We start from the raw sequence: 20,407 nt of genomic DNA on the forward strand, positions 1-20,407 counted from the left end.
GTCCGGTCTCATTTCTGTGACTGGCAGGTTTCTGATCCACTGCGTGTCAGAGGTCGACAGCCCTCAGTGAACTGTCATTCCTTTTCGAATTGGCGTCTCTTGACCATGTTAACAGGGCCTTGGGTGTTATTATATGTCCTAAACGGAGTCCTCTTTCCCCTTCTTTCCAGACCAGCCCGGCTCTGGGCTCAGAACCGAGCCGCTCATGTTTCACGTCGGCCAGGAGGTGCCATTCATGGAGGTGTCGCTCACTCACTTACCCCCACCCCCCCATTCCCCCACCTTCTTACTTAAGGCCTTGGAATTGACTTGCTTTTGGTTGAATCTCAATTTTTTCACTTAAGAGTTGTGTGTTCTTGGGAAAATGACTTAACCACTCTATGCCATGGTTTATCTGTGAAATGATTTACTAACATTAGTCCCTTAATTCCTTAAATTTGCACAATGCCTGGCTCATTGAGTGCAATCAATAAGTGTTACCCATTATTATTACTACTCAGGGAACGTTTTATCCTTCAGAGCCCAGCTCAGATACCTCCTCTGTGAAGTCTTCTCTGTATCAGGCAATTACTTCACATATTTGTCGAGTGCCTATATAGATCAATGTTCTAGGTGCCATGGATACACAGATGTGAAGGAGCTCATGGGGCAGATAGGCAGTAAGTCCTCACTTAACGTCATCAATAGATTCTGTGACTTTAAATGAAATGGCATACACCAAAACCAATTTTACCATTAGTTCATTGATATAAATAAGAGTTAAGTCCTTACGGCAAATCATTATAAAGAAACAACACCATTCGAGGAACTGTTGTATATGTGTGTGATATAAAATGGTGTGACAGTGCAACATAAGTTACATTTTTAATGATGGGGGCAAATGCTCACGGTCTAATATGTATGTAGTACACGTACAGAATAGACGGTATGATTCTAATTTAGCAAAATTTTAGGTATATACAGTTTACAAATTGAAAACCAGAGAAAATACACCAAAAGATTGAAAAGTTTATGGTGGTGATATTTTAGGCATTTTTGATTTTTTCAATACTTTTATGTATTTTTCACATATTCTGCAGTGAGCAGGCATTACTTTTATAGTTCAGATAAAAGATGACAGTATTTTAAAAGCATGAGATCTAGAGTCAGAAGGTCTTAGTTTTGCCTTCTAGTTCTGACAGTAATTAGTTGACTTCAATGGACTTTGGTTTACTTACCTATAAAATGGGAGTAATATTTGTCCTATGTACGTCATACAGTGTTCACAGGATACAGTGAGAAAAAAATAATTGGAACTATAGGTAGACACTGTCAATTGTTATATGAGCGTATCTTTACTACCAGCTTAGTTTCTTCATTAAAAAGAAAATTGGACCAAACAACATCATGACAAGAGAAACTGAATGTAAATATCATGTATGTTTGTTTTCTTTGCTAAAGAATGCACTACTTCATTAGCAGCAATGTGCAAGCACCTCTTATGTACTTGGTAGTCTGCCACGTGAAGCTAATTATATTCTCTTTGTGCTTCAGCAAGAGTGCTGAAGTGCTAGGATATATTCTAAGGAAAGCATGAGTAATGGGTCAAATGGATCCTGAACATAGTGTGGGCTAGAAAAGGTTGTAGAGAACAAAGGCCTGACCTAGTCCGTGGAGTTTTGTTGCATAATTTTTTTTTCTCCAGAGGTCAATGAAAATAGAAGGGAAAGTTGGACTGTGTGCTTATGGACAACAGGGTTTGTATTTCTTCCCTTGTGTGTAATATGAGTGCCTAGTCCCACTATCAATGAATGCAGAGAGGACTGTGATGTTTGTTCTAGTGGAATTTAGGCCAGGAGTTGTTTTGGATGTCAATTGAGATAAATACATGCTTGTATATGGAAGGAAGACTTGTATTTCTCCTCTTTTAGGTATAGTCTTTCTCGTATTCCCTTTGCTTCTGACTACTTTGGATAGAAATCTTGCTTTTGGTCAGATCTCCTTGTTAACAGATATTTCTCTTACATTCTAAGATAGGTATGATGGTGATAACTTTGTGTATTTGTGCAGTTGTCTTTTTCCAAAGCATTTTGTGCAGTGATGGTTTTGGTCCCTTACATTTCACTGTACTCTTTTCTTCAGGAGACAGCAGTATGTTGGGAAGCTCAAGTTTGCCTCCTTGGAGTTTTCCCCTGGATCCAAGAAGTTGGTTGTGGCCACAGAGAAGAATGTGATTGCAGCATTAAATTCTCGGACTGGAGAGATCTGTGAGTGAATTTTATGTACGCCAGTTAGCTCGGGATGGAATGGCTGACCACAGTGAATCCAGAATGGCCTGAGGCTTGTGAAGTATGCCTGGTTGGTTCCCAAATTAGGGAAAAGTCAGCCAAAAGAGGCATCTCTTGCTGGATTCCAGCAATTCTCTTTTTCTGTCTTGTCATTTAATGTATTTCTATAACTGGCCTTTGTAGTTTATTCCCTCAGCCCAAGTCTTGAGTGTTCTTAAATAAGATATTGCTGCCAAAAAACCACGTTATTCTGTTTTGCACTAAAGGTTTGGATTTGCCACCCCATCCCCAAATTACTTGGATAGGTGATTTATAATCTCTATTTTTCTTGTGACTCATATGGACTTTGTTAATTTTGTCATTGCTCATTTATGTGTTTGGCTGGGTGGAAGTGGGGATGGGAAACCCAGAGACCGCATTGGGATAGTAGCAGCTCCTCGCAACCCCTCGTCCCCTCATTTCCCAGCGACTGGGAGTGGATCATCGTCAGTAACCTGTAATCCTTCCTTCTCTTGACATAAAAATTGGATACTGCTGTGCAAACCAAGACCTCTTCAGTTCTCTCCTACCCATTTTCTTGGATATCTGTGTTCAGTTCATAGTAACGTCCAACTCTCGTTGTCTCTCAGTGTGGCGCCATGTTGACAAGGGCACGGCAGAAGGGGCTGTGGATGCCATGCTACTGTATGGACAAGGTAAGCAGAGTCCTGCTTTGTCTCTATCATGGTGTTGGCTCCCTCTTCCCGTTCCTTGGTTCCGTCTACAGGGTCTGGTAGGGAATGGAGAAGGGGTGTTCCCAACAGGAAAGAACAGGTATGCAAATAGTCCCTACTTGCATTCATACATCAGAAGTGAGGCAACTGCTCACAGGCCCTAGGAGGCTGCAGAGCACCAGTTTGGGAGATGACGTCACTGTGTTCTTTTCTTTTCCAGATGCAATCACTGTGTCCAATGGAGGTCGGATCATGCGTTCCTGGGAGACTAACATCGGGGGCCTAAACTGGGAGATTACCTTGGACAGTGGCAGGTAGAGGGGAAGAAGCTGTACTTCATCTTGGCTGGTTCAAGGCTTTGCTGGAACACTGGTCTTCATGGACAGCACCTTTTGGCCTTTTGGGTTTTTCCCCAGGGACTGCTACAGAGCAAAAGAGCCTCAAACACCCCGTTTTTATTCTTGAGGTCATGGAACATGTGTGTTTACTCAGCCAGCATTTATTGAACACCTTTTAGATGCAGAGCTGTCAGCTAGGTGCAGTATTTATTCTCATACTTGACTGCTTTTCCTAATCTTACGATGACTTGAGAGCTTTGCAGTGTCCTAGATAAAAGAACATAATATAAAACTTGTGATGTTTGAGCTACTATTATATCTTTGCTGAAGTTGTTTAAATGATACTGTCATCCGCATTAACTTGTATACCTGACACTCATTCAGTAACACTTGGGAAGCCCCTAGGCGGTGGTAATACACATGTGACTGTGAGACAGTTTCTGTCATCAAGGAACTCATTGTTGGTTGTGGGAGGCAGGCATGTAGCCCAGTGTTGACAGTACTTCTGATGGGTGGCATGGTAGAGGGTTGGCATGGCTGCTATGAATCCCAGGGGAAGGAGAGACCAACCCTTAGGAAATTCAGGGGTTGTCAGGGAAGCTGTACTGCCCAGTGGTTGAAAGTGCAGTCTCTCAGGTTAGCTAACCAAACACAGAGGCAGGCTTAGGATCCAAATGTGTTTGATGCCAAAGCCTGTTTTCTTCCTTGCTAGGCTACAGTGGCAATATGTTCCAAGTTGTCTCCTCTAGCCTGGGGCTCTGGAGGCGATGGGCAGTGTTCACCCCTGTTTCTGTGCTCAGTTTCCAGGCACTTGGGCTGGTAGGCCTGCAGGAGTCAGTGAGGTACATTGCGGTCCTGAAGAAGACCACCCTTGCCCTCCATCACCTCTCCAGTGGGCACCTAAAGTGGGTAGAACATCTTCCAGAAAGGTAAAGCTGCCTTCTCACCAGGTGACAGCTACCTGGTTCTGCTCTCTGCAAGCCTCTTTCTCCTTTAGGATTGAAGCATTGCTTAGGACCAGGCTTACCTTATGTTGGCATCAAGTGTAGTGTGTTGGGCTTGCTAGATGTAGGCCTGAACTCAAGTCCTGTGCTACCTCTGGAGTTTCCTTTGCATTGGAGAGAAAACTCTTAAACTTGGCATGGGAGCCAGTCAAGCAAGGGGAGTGGCTCACTTGCTCATGGTCATACTGCTTCACACCTTTTGACATCTGCTTCAAGTCAGACTGAGGCTTTCATATTAAGAATTAGAAAAGCTCAGGAAGGCCCAGGGTAGGAACTTAAGAAGGTTTGAGGTGGCTTGAGAGGTCCTGGTGGTGGGAAGCATTGAAGCTAGGAAGGAACAAGAGGGAGGGAGGAAAGGAAGGGATCTGCTTAGACCACCCGTGGCCATTTTCAAATTTTAAGGCAGGAACCCAAAACTCAGATTCCTACGGGGCCAAGTGCATAGCATCCAGGAGCAAGCAGGTCAGTGGGAATTCTTGGGAGCTGTAGTGTGCCTGGCTTACCTCAAGGGGGCAGCCTTACTCAGGCGATAGGTGCCCTATAGCCATGGTCTCCAACCTTTATGACACCAGGGACTGGTGCTCCTATGAGAGTCTAAGGCCTGATGATCTGAAATGGAGCTGAGGTGGGGATGCTAGCGCTGGGGATCAGCTGTAAGAACAGATGAAGCTCTGCTTGCTTGCCTGCTGCTCATCTCCTGCTGTCTGACCCTGTTCCTAACAGGCCACGAACTGGTACCAGTCTGCGGCTCGGGGGTTGGGGACCTCTACGTAGGTAGGCCTAGTGTTGCCACATCTTACCTTTTAAGAAAAGCTAGAAATTTGATTTTCACACGTTAAATCTCAGTTCTAAATGTGAGCAACTAATTAAAATAAAATTAAAAAAACCCCAACAACCGTGTGAGCCAAACAAAACCTATTTGGGGACTGCTAGTTTATGACATCTGGCTAAGGATATGGCAGCCTAGTTTTCGCTGACCCCTGAGGATGGTTCTGTCCTACGGCTAAAACTGTCGCTCCCTGCTTTTTCTGCTGTCCCTTAGTGACAGCATCCATTACCAGATGGTGTATTCCTATGGCTCTGGGGTCGTGTGGGCCCTCGGTGTTGTTCCCTTCAGCCATGTGAACATTGTCAAGTTTAATGTGGAAGATGGAGAGATCATGCAGCAGGTATGGTCAGGCATCTGCCTGGAGGAATCTTGTGAATTGAGGAGGGGAATAGATAGAGCCCTTCTTTGCACTGGGGACCAGGGAGCTGGGCTAGGCAGATGCAAAAGCCATTTAAGGTCTCTGATCCTGGTTACTTGGAGGCTACCTTTTCCTCATCAAGTATTTATATAAAGCCCTTGCATTCATGCATGGTATTCTCCTGGGGTGGCTAAAGAACTTGCAAAGGTCTATTTGTTACCTGTGAGTATCTTGCAAGATGATAGTATAAAATAATGGTAGAGAAACCACATATGACAGATACAGTAGGGAAATGCTTATCTGAAGTACGGTATTTACAATGACCTGGTATATATTTTCCAGTAACCAGAAAGAAAATCATGATTTTCCTATATCTTTGGAGCTTTCAGAAGGCTGGGGGGATAGGAAGAGCTCTTTGGGACTGGCCATGAAGAACCTTGTGCTTAGCCCCTCACTCCCACCCCCCCACCCGCCCAGTGGAATGTGGCGGTGACTGCTGACGAGCTGAGAGGGAAAGTGTAAAAATTCTCATGGGCCTCCCGTTATGATGTCTTTCATGTAGGTCAGGGTTTCGACTCCCTGGCTGCAGAGTCTCACTGGAGCCTGCGGTGTGGTGGATGAGGCTGTCCTAGTGTGCCCTGACCCAAGCTCACGGTCCCTCCAGACTTTGGCCCTGGAGACGGAATGGGAGTTGAGGCACATCCCACTGCAGGTGAGAGGCTAGTGCTGTTTCCCTTGGCTCAAGGCATGCCTTTGCTGTTTAGAAAAGTCCCCCCAGTGTCACCGCTTCCATCCTGGGCCTTGGCAGCTATTCGGAGATCAGGTCTCTGGTTGACCTGGCGAAAGGGGAAGCGAGCCACTATCCTCTTTAGAGAATCTGAATTGGAGCTTCTAGAGGCCATGTGCCTTGGCCTAGTTACTTCACTGGCAAAGTGGGGCAGAGGATGCAAGCCTGGGATGGAAAACTGACTTCTCGGCTTCTAGCCCTAATCCTCCTCCTCCTTGCCTCCCAGTCTCTCGACTTAGAATTTGCAAGTGGATTCCAACCCCAGGTCCTGCCCACACAGCCCCACCCAGTGGATCCGTCTCGTGCTCAGTTCTTCCTGCAGTTGTCCCCAAGCCACTATGCTCTTCTGCACTACCATAATGGGGTCCTGAGTCTGCTCAAAAACTTCCCACAGGTAACTTTAGACAGCATGGTTTGCTAGGATTCGGGAGGATCTAGCTAAGACATGGATGCTAGAATTCCCTGCCTTAGAAGCTGGAGACATTTGCTCAAGATAGAAGATATCTTTTCATAAGTGGCTTAAAAGGGGTTAGCCTTAGAGCAGAAATGGGATACTTTTTCTTCTGAGAGTTAAAAAGGATCTTTAGAGTAAAACTGGCACCTTCCTCTGAGTCTAGAGGAGTGAGGACGTTAATTAGAGATTCCGATGGATGCTAAGAGCGGTGTGGGATTGAGGATTGACTTGCATCTGTGTTGGAGGCAGGGGAAAGGCCAGTTTTCAGTTTTGGATGCAGCTGGGGCCTTCCTCTGCTCTCACGTGGCCTGGCTATTATGCTCTGAAGTTGGGAGCACTCTCAACTCCAAAGCTAAGGGGCCTCCCTATAGAAGTGACCCTGTGGAAGGCTGTTGGCTAATAGAGGCCCCATTTAGGAACTGCACCCTGCTTTTTTCCCCAGACTGCCCTAGTGAGCTTTGCCACCACTGGGGAGAAGACAGTGGCCGCAGTCATGACCTGTCGGAACGAAGTGGTGAGTGTTGAGATTAAGAGTCAGCATTTGGGGGTTTCCTTCCTCATGTCTGCCAGGAGCCCTGGGAACCAAAAGTGGGCATAATCTCCTGGTCACTTTGAACCCAGGGAGCAGGAGGCTGTTGAGAAATAAGTTGTCGCTTCATCTATAGAGCTTTCTGCACACCCCATTGGTCTCCAGGAGTGGGACCCTTATATGACGACCTCACTTTTATCTGGGACCATTACAGGTTGCACAGGCTTTGTGGGCAGGAATGGGAAATGAGCTGTGCCTTCTCCCAAGTGCAGAGAAGACGCAGAAGTGAAAGCTTCATTTTGGTGACTGAGAAGTGACACTTTGGCTCAATTTTTTTCTTCTGTCTTCTCTTTTCCCTAGCAGAAACCTAGCAATTCCGAAGATGGGTCAGTGGGGAGCCTTTCGGAGAAGTCTAGTCCACAGGTAGGGTGTGGCATTGGGAAGTGTGTCAGACTTAGAGACACAGGAGGTCACCCAGTATAGCTGGGGGAGCAGCTTAGGTTATCAGCAAGTCTCCTAGAGTTTCCAGCCTCCAATGGGGTTTCCTAAGTTTTGCAAATGATATTTCTCTTGATCCTCTTTACATGAGGGGGATTAGGAAGTAGACTCTCTAGAATCTGTTATTAACTACTTTTTCCTCTGGGTCTCAGTTTCCTCATTTCTTTTGGGATCCTGGTGGGATCTTGGGTGGTAATCTGCGCAGTCGCACTGAGGCGGAGCGTGAGACCTCAGCTGGAGGCTCAGGCATCTGCCGTAGCTTTTCTCTCCTAAGCTTTTCCAAGGGGTTGTGGTTTCCCGGCTTTTTGGGAATTCTCTGCTATGCTGTACTGGTTTCCTCTGAAACAAGCAGAGTGGCCGTAATTTTATTTTTTTGTTCAGGCATCTTATTTCTGCTTTAGGATTTAGCTTTCTCTTCTCTCTTATTTTTCTTTGCATATATTTCCTTTTCAGGCCTGGGTCTGAAGTCCTTCCAGTTCTTGGACTTCCTTTGGGGGACTTTGCTTTGGGGGATCCCTCTAGCTGACCCACGCTGTCTGTATCCCTAGGACTTGCTGGCTTGCTTCAACCAGACCTACATCATTAACCTCTACTTAGTGGAGACAGGTCGGCGGCTGCTCGACACCACGATCACCTTTAGCCTGGAACAAAATGGCACTCGGCCAGAGCGGGTGAGTGGAGACCTTTGTCCTCAGGCTCCATCCTGTGGGCTTTTCAGCATGGGGCTCCCTTTCCTTAGGGCCAGATTACAGCCATGGGTCCTGGGTTAGGGCTCTCAGGACATGAGTTCTAGTTCTTTCTGAGCCACTGACTTGTCATATTCCTGTGAATAATAGGAAAGCAGTTACCATTTGTGCCAAGTTGTCACCGTGCCAGGCACTGTGCTGAGCTTTCACTTATGCACTGATTAAGTTAACCCTTTTGACGGTTTCGTGAGGTGGTTATTGCTGCCCTCATTTGTAAACGAGGACACCGTCTGGTGAGATGCAGAACCCTGTCCAGAGTCACAGAGCTAGTAAGAGGCCGCTACCCCCACAGTCTGCACTCTTAGTCGCTGCCCAGCATTGCCTTTGTGCATAATTAGTTATGTTCCTCAGCCTGTCTGGGCTGTGGCTTTATTTCTAAAATGGGAAGTTTAATCTTCCCTCCTGCTTGCTTTGTGGGGTGTGATTGATGCGTGGTGAATGACATGGCATCCGAGAAATATTCAAGTTCCTCCGTGGAGAGGTCTGGCACCATTGAGTTGGCTCCTAATAATCTATATTATTTTATTGGAATCTAGGTAATATCTGTATTGTCTAGACTTCAAGTAATGCTGTGACCTGGATCTCTAGCCACTCCTGATGCTTTGAATCTTGGGATCCGGGGCTCTAAGAGGCATTTGAACTCTCACTGACTGCAGTGGTCTTGACTCTGGCTTACAGCTGTACATTCAGGTGTTCTTGAAGAAGGACGACTCAGTGGGCTACCGGGCCTTGGTACAGACAGAGGACCATCTGCTACTTTTCCTGCAGCAGCTGGGTGAGTGGACCTCATTCACCCCATTTTTTCAGGCCTGCCCATGAGTTCCAGTCAGACTCTTTACTTGGGGCTATGGACAGGCTTCTGGGAAAGATTCAAGTGGAGTGTGCCCTCGATATCATATCAAGAATATACGTCACTTGCTTTTGAATAATTCTTTAGCAATCCATGGTGGTTTATAGAACCTTTTTTCAGTTGACCTGTTGAATCCAGCCCCTTGCTCTGCCATTTCTCTCTTTGACGCAAGAGCTGCAGGGCTCCCTGAGCCACCATGATGAATCTCTGTGGGAGGTGAGGGAGGCAGGCCTAGCTCTGTGACCATGGCTTCTGTAGCAGGGAAGGTGGTGCTGTGGAGCCGCGAGGAGTCTCTGGCAGAGGTGCTGTGCCTGGAGATGGTGGACCTCCCCCTGACCGGGGCGCAGGCTGAGCTGGAAGGAGAATTTGGCAAGAAGGCAGGTATGAACCGAAGGGGTTGGGACAGCAGAGTTGGTGGAGGGGGCGCTCTGGGAATGGGACACACAGGCGATGCTATCTGATGGCAGTCCGAGCTTCCTGGGTGCAGCCATATTGCCAGTCTGTTTTGAACTAGTTCTGTGAGCAATTTTCGGAGCTTTTGGACCATACGGTTTATGAAAGCATTCTTTTCTCTGAAAGAAGTGATCTTTGGGTCACTCTAAAGAAAGGTCCTGAGAAAAAAAATATTTTAATATAGATAGTGATATTGTCTTGAGTACTTGAAATTTATCAAGCACCACGTCAGGCACTACACACCTATTGTCCCTAAAGCAACAGCCAAACTTTTCTAGGGAAACATGCCTGGGACTAGCCACAGTCTCAGCCCCCGGGAGGGGCTTGGTTTCCTCTACTCTGATTCACTCCTGCCTCCAGCCTCTCTCCCTTCCATCCATTCATCTAACTAGCCAACAGATATTTATGGAAGGCCTGCTCTGGGCCAGGCACCCTGCTAGGCATTGCTGATTTTCTTAAGCCGAGGATTAATTTGACTTTACTATTTATTTTTGCTGCCTGGATCCAGCGATTCAAGGTAAAATCTGCTTCCTGCTGCCTTGTTGCTCATTGCCTACCACATGACTAGCTTTTCAGTTAAGTCTTTGTTTTCCCTGACTTGGATCGGCAAGGTCTGTACTGTGTGTGTGGACTGCTATGGCTGTGACTTGTTCTGTTTGCCTCTCACGTCTCTTCCTTGACCTGAGGTTGATGGAAAATAGGCTAAGCAAAGGCACTCCTCCTTTACTGTGTGCCCTGCACTCTGCGAGGCCCTGTACATATATATCATGTGGTTTCATCTTGTAACAGCCCAGTCAGTGGGTTACATGCCATTTTATAGATGAGGAACCTGAGGCCAAAGGTCAAGTACATTTCTCAGGGTCACTCAACTAGTAAGCAGTGGAGCTGAGATTTTAATCCAGGTTTGCCAGACTCCGGAGGCCGTGGTCTTTACTGTGCTACCTTATTTCGGGGACCAGATCCTTCTATAGAGGAGATTTGAGGGTGGTGGCCTCATTGACGGATTCAGGGGTACAGTGCACGATAAGGGCCATGCCAAACTGGCCAGTTCGTCGCACCGAGTTCAGTCGGGTGGTGGAGCCCCGCATGCGGACGCACCAGTTTAGTGTTAAGTAAAAGAAAGAAAGGAGGAAAAAAACAAAACAACAACAACAACAACAACAAAACAGTTGATAGAGTAGGAATGAAGCAGTGGGAAATGAAAGTACCCAGTCACAATACACACACACCTGCACCCCTGCACCCCACACCCCTTCCTCTTCTGGTTTTGTCATGGCACCCAGAAGCCTTCCTCTGGCTCTTCTGGATGTGGGGCTGTGGTGGAGACATTTACAGCATGACTGCATCCTGCATGGCTGATCTCTCACCGTTTAGTCTCCTATTCCAAGATTCCAGGCAGGGGAAGTACTAAGAGCCAGGTAGGTTTCGGAAGTTCCTGCATGGTTGTACCTGTCTGTGAGACTATTGGCATCAGACACAGGACTGCCCCTTGGGCGCACCACCTGGCGTGTGGATGACAGGAGGGGGAGCGACCCCTCACTAAGAAAAGTAAGTACCCGCTAGCCGGACACACCTAGTCTGATGGGGAGGGAGCCTCAACTGCATTGCCTTTTCCTTGATACCAGACGGCTTGCTGGGGATGTTCCTGAAACGCCTCTCGTCCCAGCTCATCCTGCTGCAGGCGTGGAGTTCCCACCTCTGGAAAATGTTTTACGATGCTCGAAAGCCCCGAAGTCAGATTAAGAACGAGATCAACATTGATAACCTGGCCAGAGATGAATTCAACCTCCAGAAGATGATGGTGATGGTGACAGCCTCAGGCAAGGTGAGAGGGGGTTCAGCCCCAGGTACCAAACTTTCTCAGACTCCAGGAGTGGCAGGGGTGAGTGCCAGTTCTAATCTTCACGGATGGAATCAGTTTTTCGGTTTGTCTTTCTAGTAGTGAGCCAGTTGCTTGTTTATCTTGCAGCTTTTTGGCATTGAGAGCAGCTCTGGCACCATCCTGTGGAAACAGTATCTCCCCAATGTCAAGCCAGACTCCGCCTTTAAACTGATGGTGCAGAGAACTACTGCTCACTTCCCCCACCCCCCACAGTGCACCCTGCTGGTAAAGGACAAGGTGAGGCCACCTCGGATTCTAGCCAAAGTGGTGTGGCTTTTTGGTGTTTCATAACTTAAATTTATTCTCAGCCTTTGGAACTCTTAAAGAGTTAAAGATGGGTACTCAGGGGCTAGAGCTGGTTCTTCCAGTTTTTGCCTGAGTGGAGGAACCATCCAGGACTGATGTGGAATTGACTGGCAAGTGGATGTGACTTTACCAGATCTGTAGTAAGCCAGCTCGCTGTCTTCCCAAACGTAGGCAGCTGTTAGTAGCTGAGCGGCTATTTTCTCATCTCTAGATGAGGGAGAGCAGGACACAGAGCTCTTTATATCTCTGATTCCCAGAATTAGATGTATTTTTGTGGGTTCGTTCTTGTGTTGTTAGTAAGGGGGTTTGGAGACATTCTGCTAGAATGGCTGCCTTGGGGTTGCTGAATTGGTTCTTGACTGTTTTATTTCTTCCTCAGCATGTCCAGTTCTTGATTAGCTTTGGGGTCAAGAGGAAGTTGGACTGTTTTCTGTTTGACACATTAGCCTCAGGGACCATTCTCCTTCAGCCAAGACTGTTTTCCACAAAGAGGGCAAAGACTAAGGAGTCTGGCACAGTTGAACTGAATCCCAGCTTTCCAGATTTACCCCTGGGATTTGCATTCTTTTCATGTTGGTTGAGGCTGACAGTTTGACTGCCTATTTCAGGAGACAGGAATGAGTTCTCTCTATGTCTTCAATCCCATTTTTGGGAAGTGGAGTCAGGTGGCTCCCCCAGTGCTGAAGCGCCCCATCTTGCAGTCTTTGCTTCTCCCCATCATGGATCAAGACTATGCCAAGGTGCTGCTGTTGATAGATGATGAGTACAAGGTATGACATCTTCAGAGTGGCTGGAGAACATTCAGGTGGAGTTGGGCGTAGGGGCGGGGTGGTCAGACAGCAGTCAGTGTACCAGAGATGGGAGCTGTTCACAGCGCACATTTGAGCTTGAAGGGCATCTCTGAGTGACTCGATTACTTTTTCTGCACTTGCGAAAACTTAGTCTTAACAGAACTAAATCTAAGCCCTAACCGAGTTCAGTAGACTTCAGTTCTCCTAAGATTTGCTGTTTTATTCTTAGGCTCTCTTTGATGGGAAGTAGTAATAAGTATTGAGAAACTGCTTAGACATTCCTGACCTTTTCCTTTAACTATTTTCTTGGACTTTCTGGGGTTTTCAAGGTCACAGCATTCCCAGCCACCCGGAATGTCTTGCGACAGCTACATGAGCTGGCCCCTTCCATCTTCTTCTATCTGGTGGATGCAGAACAGGGACGGCTGTGTGGATATCGACTTCGAAAGGTAAGGAAGAGGGCATCCTGGCAGGACCCTTTGCAGGAGGGATGTGGGTGTTTCCTGGCGATTTGGCTAAGAAGTGAATTTTACTATTTATTCTGTTGTAAATTTAGATCAGCAGAGTCCTGATACCTGATTCAAAATCATTTTCATATTTACTGAGCAGCTTCTACTCGGCAGGCATGGTTCTAGATGCTCTGAAAAGAGCAGTGAACGATAGACAGAGTCTCTGCTTCCATGGAGCTATCATTTTACATTTCTTTTCCATAGTAGAGAGAAGGATCATTTTTCTCTATTTTGAGGAGGGTGGCAGGTGGGGTTGGGGGTTGAGTAATAGTACTTTCTATACAAAGATAACATTATTAACCCACTCTTGATAGAGTGTATGCTTTGAATTTTATTTCTGGAAATGGGATCAATTTGCTGTGATCCTGACACACTTGAGTCCAACTCTTGCAAATAGTGATGCACACTGGCTCTGAAGTCCAGCTCGGAGGTTCACAAGCTCCTGGGCTGCATAGAGGAGTAATTTGTGGCGTGTACTCACCAGACAGCCCTTCCGTCCTGTCCCATAGGGCCTTTGGAGAGGTGCTGTAGCATAGAGGTGCAGAGCTCGGACACAGCTCAGTAAATCATGGCTGGCCCAGTGTACAGGAATGTGGATATTTCCTACTCAGATAAACAATGGGGTACTATTGAATAGTCCTCTGCTTTCTCGCTGTATTTTTCTTAATCAAATTGAGAGTTCCAAAACTTCTTCACAAACTGGATCTTTGGTGCTGTTTTTCTGGGAGCTCTAATCTGTTTTTTTACAGCACAGAGGCCCCAGATAATGAACTGTAGGATGTGTCTGGCTGCAGCTGTCTCTGGTCTAGGTGTACCCTTCTGATTACCAGCTGGCTGTTTTGCCCTTGCTCTAGGATCTCACCACTGAACTGAGCTGGGAGCTGACCATTCCTCCGGAAGTACAGCGTATTGTCAAGGTGAAGGGGAAGCGCAGTAGCGAGCACGTTCATTCCCAGGGCCGTGTGATGGGGGACCGCAGCGTGCTCTATAAGGTACAGCACTGCAGTCTGGCGTAGAGCAGAAAATCAAGGGTTTAAGTTCTAGTTCTAGGATTTGGTAGATACATGACCTTCAGCGAGTCATTTAATTCCTTTGAGCCCTTATTTATTGTCTGTGAAATGGGCATAGTGCACCACCCTCCTAGGGTGGTGGTGATGATCACACGAGACACTCATGCTTAGCCTAGTGTCTGGCTTATGGCCACTTCTCGATAAATGTTAGCTGCCGTATTATTAGTGGTAGCACTGATAGAACTTTCTGGCATTAAACTGTAGTTGGTCCATCAGAAACTCCATCTGTGTGATCAGCACTCTAGTTAGTGGTAAAGGGAGGGAGATGGAGTGGTAACTAGTGGGCTGTAGCACTGTCCTATGAGAGAAAGCAGTCACTGTGGTAATGGACACTAATTCCACCCTCTGGCACAGCAGAGGCTGAGTTCGAGGAGGAGATGCAATAGAACAGGGTATCACGACCCAGGCACTCGATGCAGAAGCGGCTTCCCCCGGCAGAGGCCACGCGCAGCCTCCGGCTGGACCGTCCTGGTCGAGACCCAGCTCTGCTGCAGGCCAGCTGTTCATCGTGGGCGAGCTGCTCAGGCTTCTCAGGCTTCTGTTTCACCAATACAATGAGGATAGTAGTAACGACATCATAGGATTATTTTGAAGATTAATGATAACATGTAACGTGATTAGAATGGTGCCTGCCACACGGTTGACATCGTTAGTGCCGTCAACCTGAACTCTTTTGATGACGTCTCCCACGTGGCTGCAGTCAGTTTTACTGGTTCAGAACCACTAAAACAGTACAAATTCTAAAGTATGTTTTGACTTGTCTTGTACTAGAAAAAATATTCACTATGTAATTTTATCTGTATGAGGTAAAATTTAGCAGAATACTTGTGTTTTCATATGTTGGAAGAATAGTAGTTAAGAGTAGGGCTTTTTGGATTCATACTCGTTATGCAAATTTTTTAGTTTAGTGTTTTTTTTAATTTTTTTTGGCTTAATTTTAGATTTACAGACAAGCTGCAGTCCCATACATCCTCATCTAGTTCCTCTAGCCGACCATGGTACATCTGTCTAAACTAAGAAACCAACACGAGTGCAAGACCATTAACTCAGCTCTGCTCTCTGCGTTCCACCGGCTTTTCCATCAATGTCCTTTCTGTCTCAGGATCCAATCCAGGATCCCACATTGCAATTAGTTGTCAAGCCTGTTTGTTTTTTTTTCTGGTCTTTGACAGCTTTTCAGTTGTAACCTTATTTGTCATGACCTTGACAGTTTTGAAGAGTACTAGTCAGGTGTTTTGTAGAATGTCTTTCAATTTTGGTTTGTCTGATATTCTTATGATTAGACTGTGGTTATGGGTTTTGGAGAAGGAATACCACAGAAATGAAGTTGTTAAAAAATTTTTTTTGAGTACCACCTGGATGCCAGGCAGTCTTTTAGACGCTGGGATACATCAGTGAACAAAATAGACAATATCTCCTGTTCTCATAATGCTTTTATTGTATTTGGAAGAGGCTAATAAAGAAAATAAATAGCATATTAGAGGGTGACCAGTTCTATAGAAAAATGAGCATGGAATTGGAAGGGGATACAATGAAAATTGTGCGGCTCAGGAGGGTCTCATTGAGAAAGTGACATTTCAGTGAAACTTGGAATGAGGAAGTGAGTCATATGATATTAGGGGAAGAGCTTTCCAGACAGAAAAGCCAGAGCATGCTTGAATGTTCCAGAAACAGTACGGAGGATAGTGTGACTAGAACAGGGTCAGCAAGGAAGAGAGTCTAGGTTGCTGAGGTCAGAGAGGTGATAGGGCTAGATCACAGGCCGTCACTCTAGTCTTTATTTTGGGTAAGGTAAAGAGCCACTGGGAAGTTCTGAGCAGAGAAATGACAAAAATGACAGGTTTAAGAGGCTCACGTGGCCTGCTGTGTTGAGATTAGGCTGTCACAGGCTGAGGAGAAGAGCAGGAAGACAGTTAGGCTATTGTAGTAATCCAGGTGAGGTGATGGCGGCTTAAACTGGGTTGGCTGAGAAGGTGAGGAAGTATCTGATTCTGGATACTTTTGAAGGTAGAGCCAATAGGATATGTTGATGGATAGGATGTGTATCTATATGAGAGAGAAAGGAGTCAGGGATGACTCAGAGGTTCCAGGTCTAAGACACTGATGTATGGAGAGGCCTGAGGGGTGAGCAGATTTTATCAGGGGTGGAAGGAATTCAGTTTGGGGCTTGTCAGGTTTGAGATGAGACATCTAAGAAGAAATATGAGCTGGCAGTCTGTTAATCAAGTCTGAAGTTCAGGGAGAAGTCTGGGTTTGGACATGTCAAGTTGGGCACTGCCAGCAGCCATAGATGGTGTGAAAGCCATGAGACTGGCTGAGTCCCCAGACGAGATCTGAGAGGTGAGGGGGAACCTGCAGAAGAGACTGAGAAGTGGTGGCCAGTAAGGCTGAAGGAACACCAGGGAGCTGGTGTCTTGGATGCCAGGTGGAGAAAGTGTTTCAAGAAGGGAGTGATCCCATTTCACGTGGTACCAGTAGGTCAATTAAGGTGAGAACTGAGACTCATCCCTTGATTGAGTGATAGGGAGCCACTGGTGGAGAGAAGTAGCGTTGCTGGAGCAATGTCCTTAGGTCAGTGAGTGGGCGGACCTGGACTGTATCTTGAGGTACCATTTGCTTTATCTGTGAGTTGAGCAAGTTGCTTAACTGCTTTAAGACATTTCATCTATGAAATGTGGGTAATAGTAGCTACTTAGCAAAGTTTATGGGATTCAGTGAAATGATGTAGGCAAAGTACCTGGAATGGCACCCAGCGGACACTAAACAAGTGCAGTGATGATGAACTCTGAATAGGAAGCTCTTGTGACCACAAAACCCGATTCCTCTGCCAGGCCACCGAGCTCTGGGTCTGCCTCACCAGCCAGGGCTTACAGTGGAGTATGGAGCGATTGAGGTGCCATTGTGGTTCTGAGGGAGCCTTTCTCTCCCCCGCAGAGCCTGAACCCCAACTTGCTGGCCGTGGTCACAGAGAGCACAGATGTACACCATGAGCGCACCTTCATTGGCATCTTCCTTGTGGACGGCGTCACTGGGCGCATCATCCATTCCTCTGTGCAGAGGAAAGCCAGGGGCCCCGTCCACATCGTGCACTCCGAGAACTGGGTGGTGGTAAGGAGCTGCAGATCAACTGGTGTCACTGTCAGGGACACGACATAACCCAAGTGTATGGCTGGTCTCCCTGCATCTGAAATCCTTTCATTGTCTCCTGTTCAAGAAACCAGTTGCTGCTTTGTGTGTTCAAAGGATCCAAAACTCCTGGATGGCAGCATAGAGTGCTGGTTGGGGGTTAGGCTCAGGAATCAGGCTGCCTGGGTTTGATCCCAGCCCTTCCATTTCCTAACTGTATGACCTTGAATTAGTTATTTAAGCTCTCTGTGTTGCATCTTTTGTGAAGCAGGGATAGTAAGTCACCTTTAGTCTAGTTTAGAACAATGCTTGGCACAAAGTAAGCACTCAAATGTCAGCTATTATTCTGACTTCCAAGAATCTTGAGAATCCTTTTTTGCTTGTGGCAAACTTTACATAGCCTGGAGAAAACTACTCTGAAAGCTAGTAAACTTGTTAGCAAGGAAAAAAACCAGGTGCTGGGTGGTCCTCTCTTGCCTGGGCGAGTAGCTAATGAAAGGTGCCTTCTCATGTAAATTCCCCTGTCCAACTGGACCAGGAGCTAAGCCCCAGCTGCCCCCTCTTCTGTCTGCAGTACCAGTACTGGAATACCAAGGCCCGGCGCAATGAGTTCACCGCGCTGGAGCTCTACGAGGGCACCGAGCAATACAACGCCACCGCCTTCAGCTCCTTGGATCGTCCCCAGCTGCCCCAGGTCCTCCAGCAATCCTACATCTTCCCCTCCTCCATCAGTGCCATGGAAGTCACCATCACTGAGCGGGGCATCACCAGCCGACATCTGCTTAGTGAGTGACCAAGGGAGGGTCTCTAGGGTGACCGGGTTCCATTAGGTAGCCACACTGAAGGACAGAGCTGGGGATGCACTGCCAGCAGAGCCACATTTGACTGTAAAGGAAGGTTAGTGAGGAGGGCTTCATTTCAGCAGAAAAAGTTCCTTAGTCTGCCCTTGCCGTCCATGAAAGATGCCATATCTCAGTTCTCATTTCTGATGAACTGCTTCATTTCTCAGTTCTGCATTTTTACCTTACTGAGAAAGTTGAGCCCTGATATCATTTCTAACAGGTGGCCTGTCCTGACGCTGCAGAAACTGGCATGGTTTAGGGTCTCTTCCTTAGTCTGAGCTCAGGACCAAGTGGTTGTCTAATAAGCTGCTCTGTCTGGTTGATTTTGCCAAAGATGTTTGGGACTCTGAGCTTTGATAGGCACTTGGTGCTGCTATTGTATTCTGAGATAGGAGGAAGCCCTCTCAGGAGTTTCCCAGGCTGAATCCCCACCAGTCCTGAGACCAGCAGGCCGTTCTGCCCTCTGCCCCCCACCCCCCGCCCCCTCACTGCCCCAGCAGTGCACATGGCTTGTTTGGCTAATGGGAAGGAGACACGCTTGGTTGGGGCAGGTAGTACTGGAGGGAGGGAAAGGAGAGGGGTGAAGAGATCTAAGTGGCCTTCTGTGCCCTTCTCTGTCATCATCACCCATGTCTTGATTTGAGAACTTTATTTTCTGATATCTCAGGATGTGTGAGGAAACCAGTATTTTCAAAAGTGGGAACCTTCATTCAGACCCATGCCTATTATTTGGATTATCATTTTTGGCCATTTAAGGGAGTCTCATTGATGCATTTTTTGGTTTTAAACCCCATTTTAAGTTTCTGTGATAATGACATTTTGTGATTAGTCTAATCCGGGATTAGATCAGTGTGAATAGCCCTTTCACTTCTTTCTGTGCAGTTGGGCTTCCTTCCGGAGCAATTCTTTCTCTTCCTAAGGCCTTGCTGGATCCCCGCCGTCCTGAGATCCCAACAGAACAAAGCAGGTGAGACCCTGCGGAGGTGCTGAAGGCTCTAACCTTAAGGAACTTCACCTGTTGATTGAGTTGGGCCCTCAGTCTGCTGCATGCTGTTCTGCTGTACTAAGGGCCAGGGATATAGCAGTGGGCAACTCTGACAATAAATCATTAGGTACTCATAAATCCTAAGGAAAAAAAAGAAAGGACCCTTGGGGGAAGGGTTTGCAGTTGAACTTGGAGAGGGTGGCCTTTGAAAGCCCCTCTGAAACGGTGACTTTGAGTAAAGACCTGAAGGAGGTAAGAAGCCAGCCTTGTGGATGTCTGAGGGAGAACTTTTCAGGCAGTGGGAACAGCCAGTGCGAATGCCCTGAGAGCACACCTGGGGACTTGGAGGGAGGGCCGGAGGCCAGTGGGGAACACTAGGAAATGAGGTTGGGGACATACTGGGGGCTGGGTCATATGGGGAAGTCAATAGCTTGTCACCTTCCAGCCATCATCCCTGCATATTTTCTCACCTCCATTCCGAATTCTCTTCCCTTAGGGGCCTGAGGAACTGTGGGCAACATGAGGAGACAGTAGATCTGTCTTTGCACATGAGGATGGGCAAGAGGAGCATGGTTTAGAGGTGGGGAGAGAGTGAGAGTGGAGAAGGGGGTGCAGGAGAAGGGTGTTTAAGTTGTGGAAAAGACATGGGATGCTACTAGGGTTTTCACAAGGACTGTAGGTAGAGGCACTCTGGGCTAGAGAGCAGCAGTTGGCCTAGTGGCTCAATGTTTTGGTTTTAAAATGGTTCTGACTGGCCTCCCCTGGTGTGCAGTACTGGCTGACTGTATGGTTTTTGTTTTTAATTTTAGAACGAGGTAGGAATCCAGATCTCTGTTTTGGTGTCCACACAGCTTGCTTTCTTGCAGCCTTAACATTAAGCTGCTAAATTTTTAACTACCCGGAGCAGGTAGACTTCGAAAGGAAGATCTGAGGCTAGATATATGGCCTGGAAAGCTCCCAGGACTCGGAAGGGGCAGCCGAGGGATCCCCTTACAGCGTTTTGAATGCTGGTCCCGGCCGATGTTTTACAGAGAGGAGAACCTAATACCGTATTCTCCAGATGTCCAGAT

At 47.0% G+C, this 20,407-nt stretch overlaps 1 protein-coding gene across 1 annotated transcript in view; it reads left to right on the forward strand.

The window, feature by feature from the left end:
• The window catches only part of EMC1 (ER membrane protein complex subunit 1), a 23,562-nt gene that overhangs the window by 1,581 nt on the left and 1,574 nt on the right, over positions 1-20,407 (forward strand). The window contains 22 exon segments of the mRNA XM_025048620.1: positions 2,122-2,246; positions 2,897-2,962; positions 3,201-3,294; positions 4,119-4,247; positions 5,365-5,491; positions 6,072-6,221; positions 6,523-6,690; positions 7,193-7,264; positions 7,640-7,702; positions 8,326-8,448; positions 9,202-9,298; positions 9,635-9,754; positions 11,452-11,651; positions 11,796-11,945; positions 12,623-12,784; positions 13,135-13,254; positions 14,169-14,306; positions 17,319-17,492; positions 18,085-18,295; positions 19,235-19,319; positions 20,369-20,403; positions 20,406-20,407. The exon segment at positions 20,406-20,407 is cut by the window's right edge and continues 84 nt beyond it. Coding sequence (XP_024904388.1) covers positions 2,122-2,246; positions 2,897-2,962; positions 3,201-3,294; positions 4,119-4,247; positions 5,365-5,491; positions 6,072-6,221; positions 6,523-6,690; positions 7,193-7,264; positions 7,640-7,702; positions 8,326-8,448; positions 9,202-9,298; positions 9,635-9,754; positions 11,452-11,651; positions 11,796-11,945; positions 12,623-12,784; positions 13,135-13,254; positions 14,169-14,306; positions 17,319-17,492; positions 18,085-18,295; positions 19,235-19,319; positions 20,369-20,403; positions 20,406-20,407 — 2,611 coding nt within the window.

The sequence above is a fragment of the Pteropus alecto genome, unplaced genomic scaffold, assembly GCF_000325575.1.
Source record: "Pteropus alecto unplaced genomic scaffold, ASM32557v1 scaffold125, whole genome shotgun sequence".
Classification (NCBI taxonomy): Eukaryota; Metazoa; Chordata; class Mammalia; order Chiroptera; family Pteropodidae; genus Pteropus; species Pteropus alecto.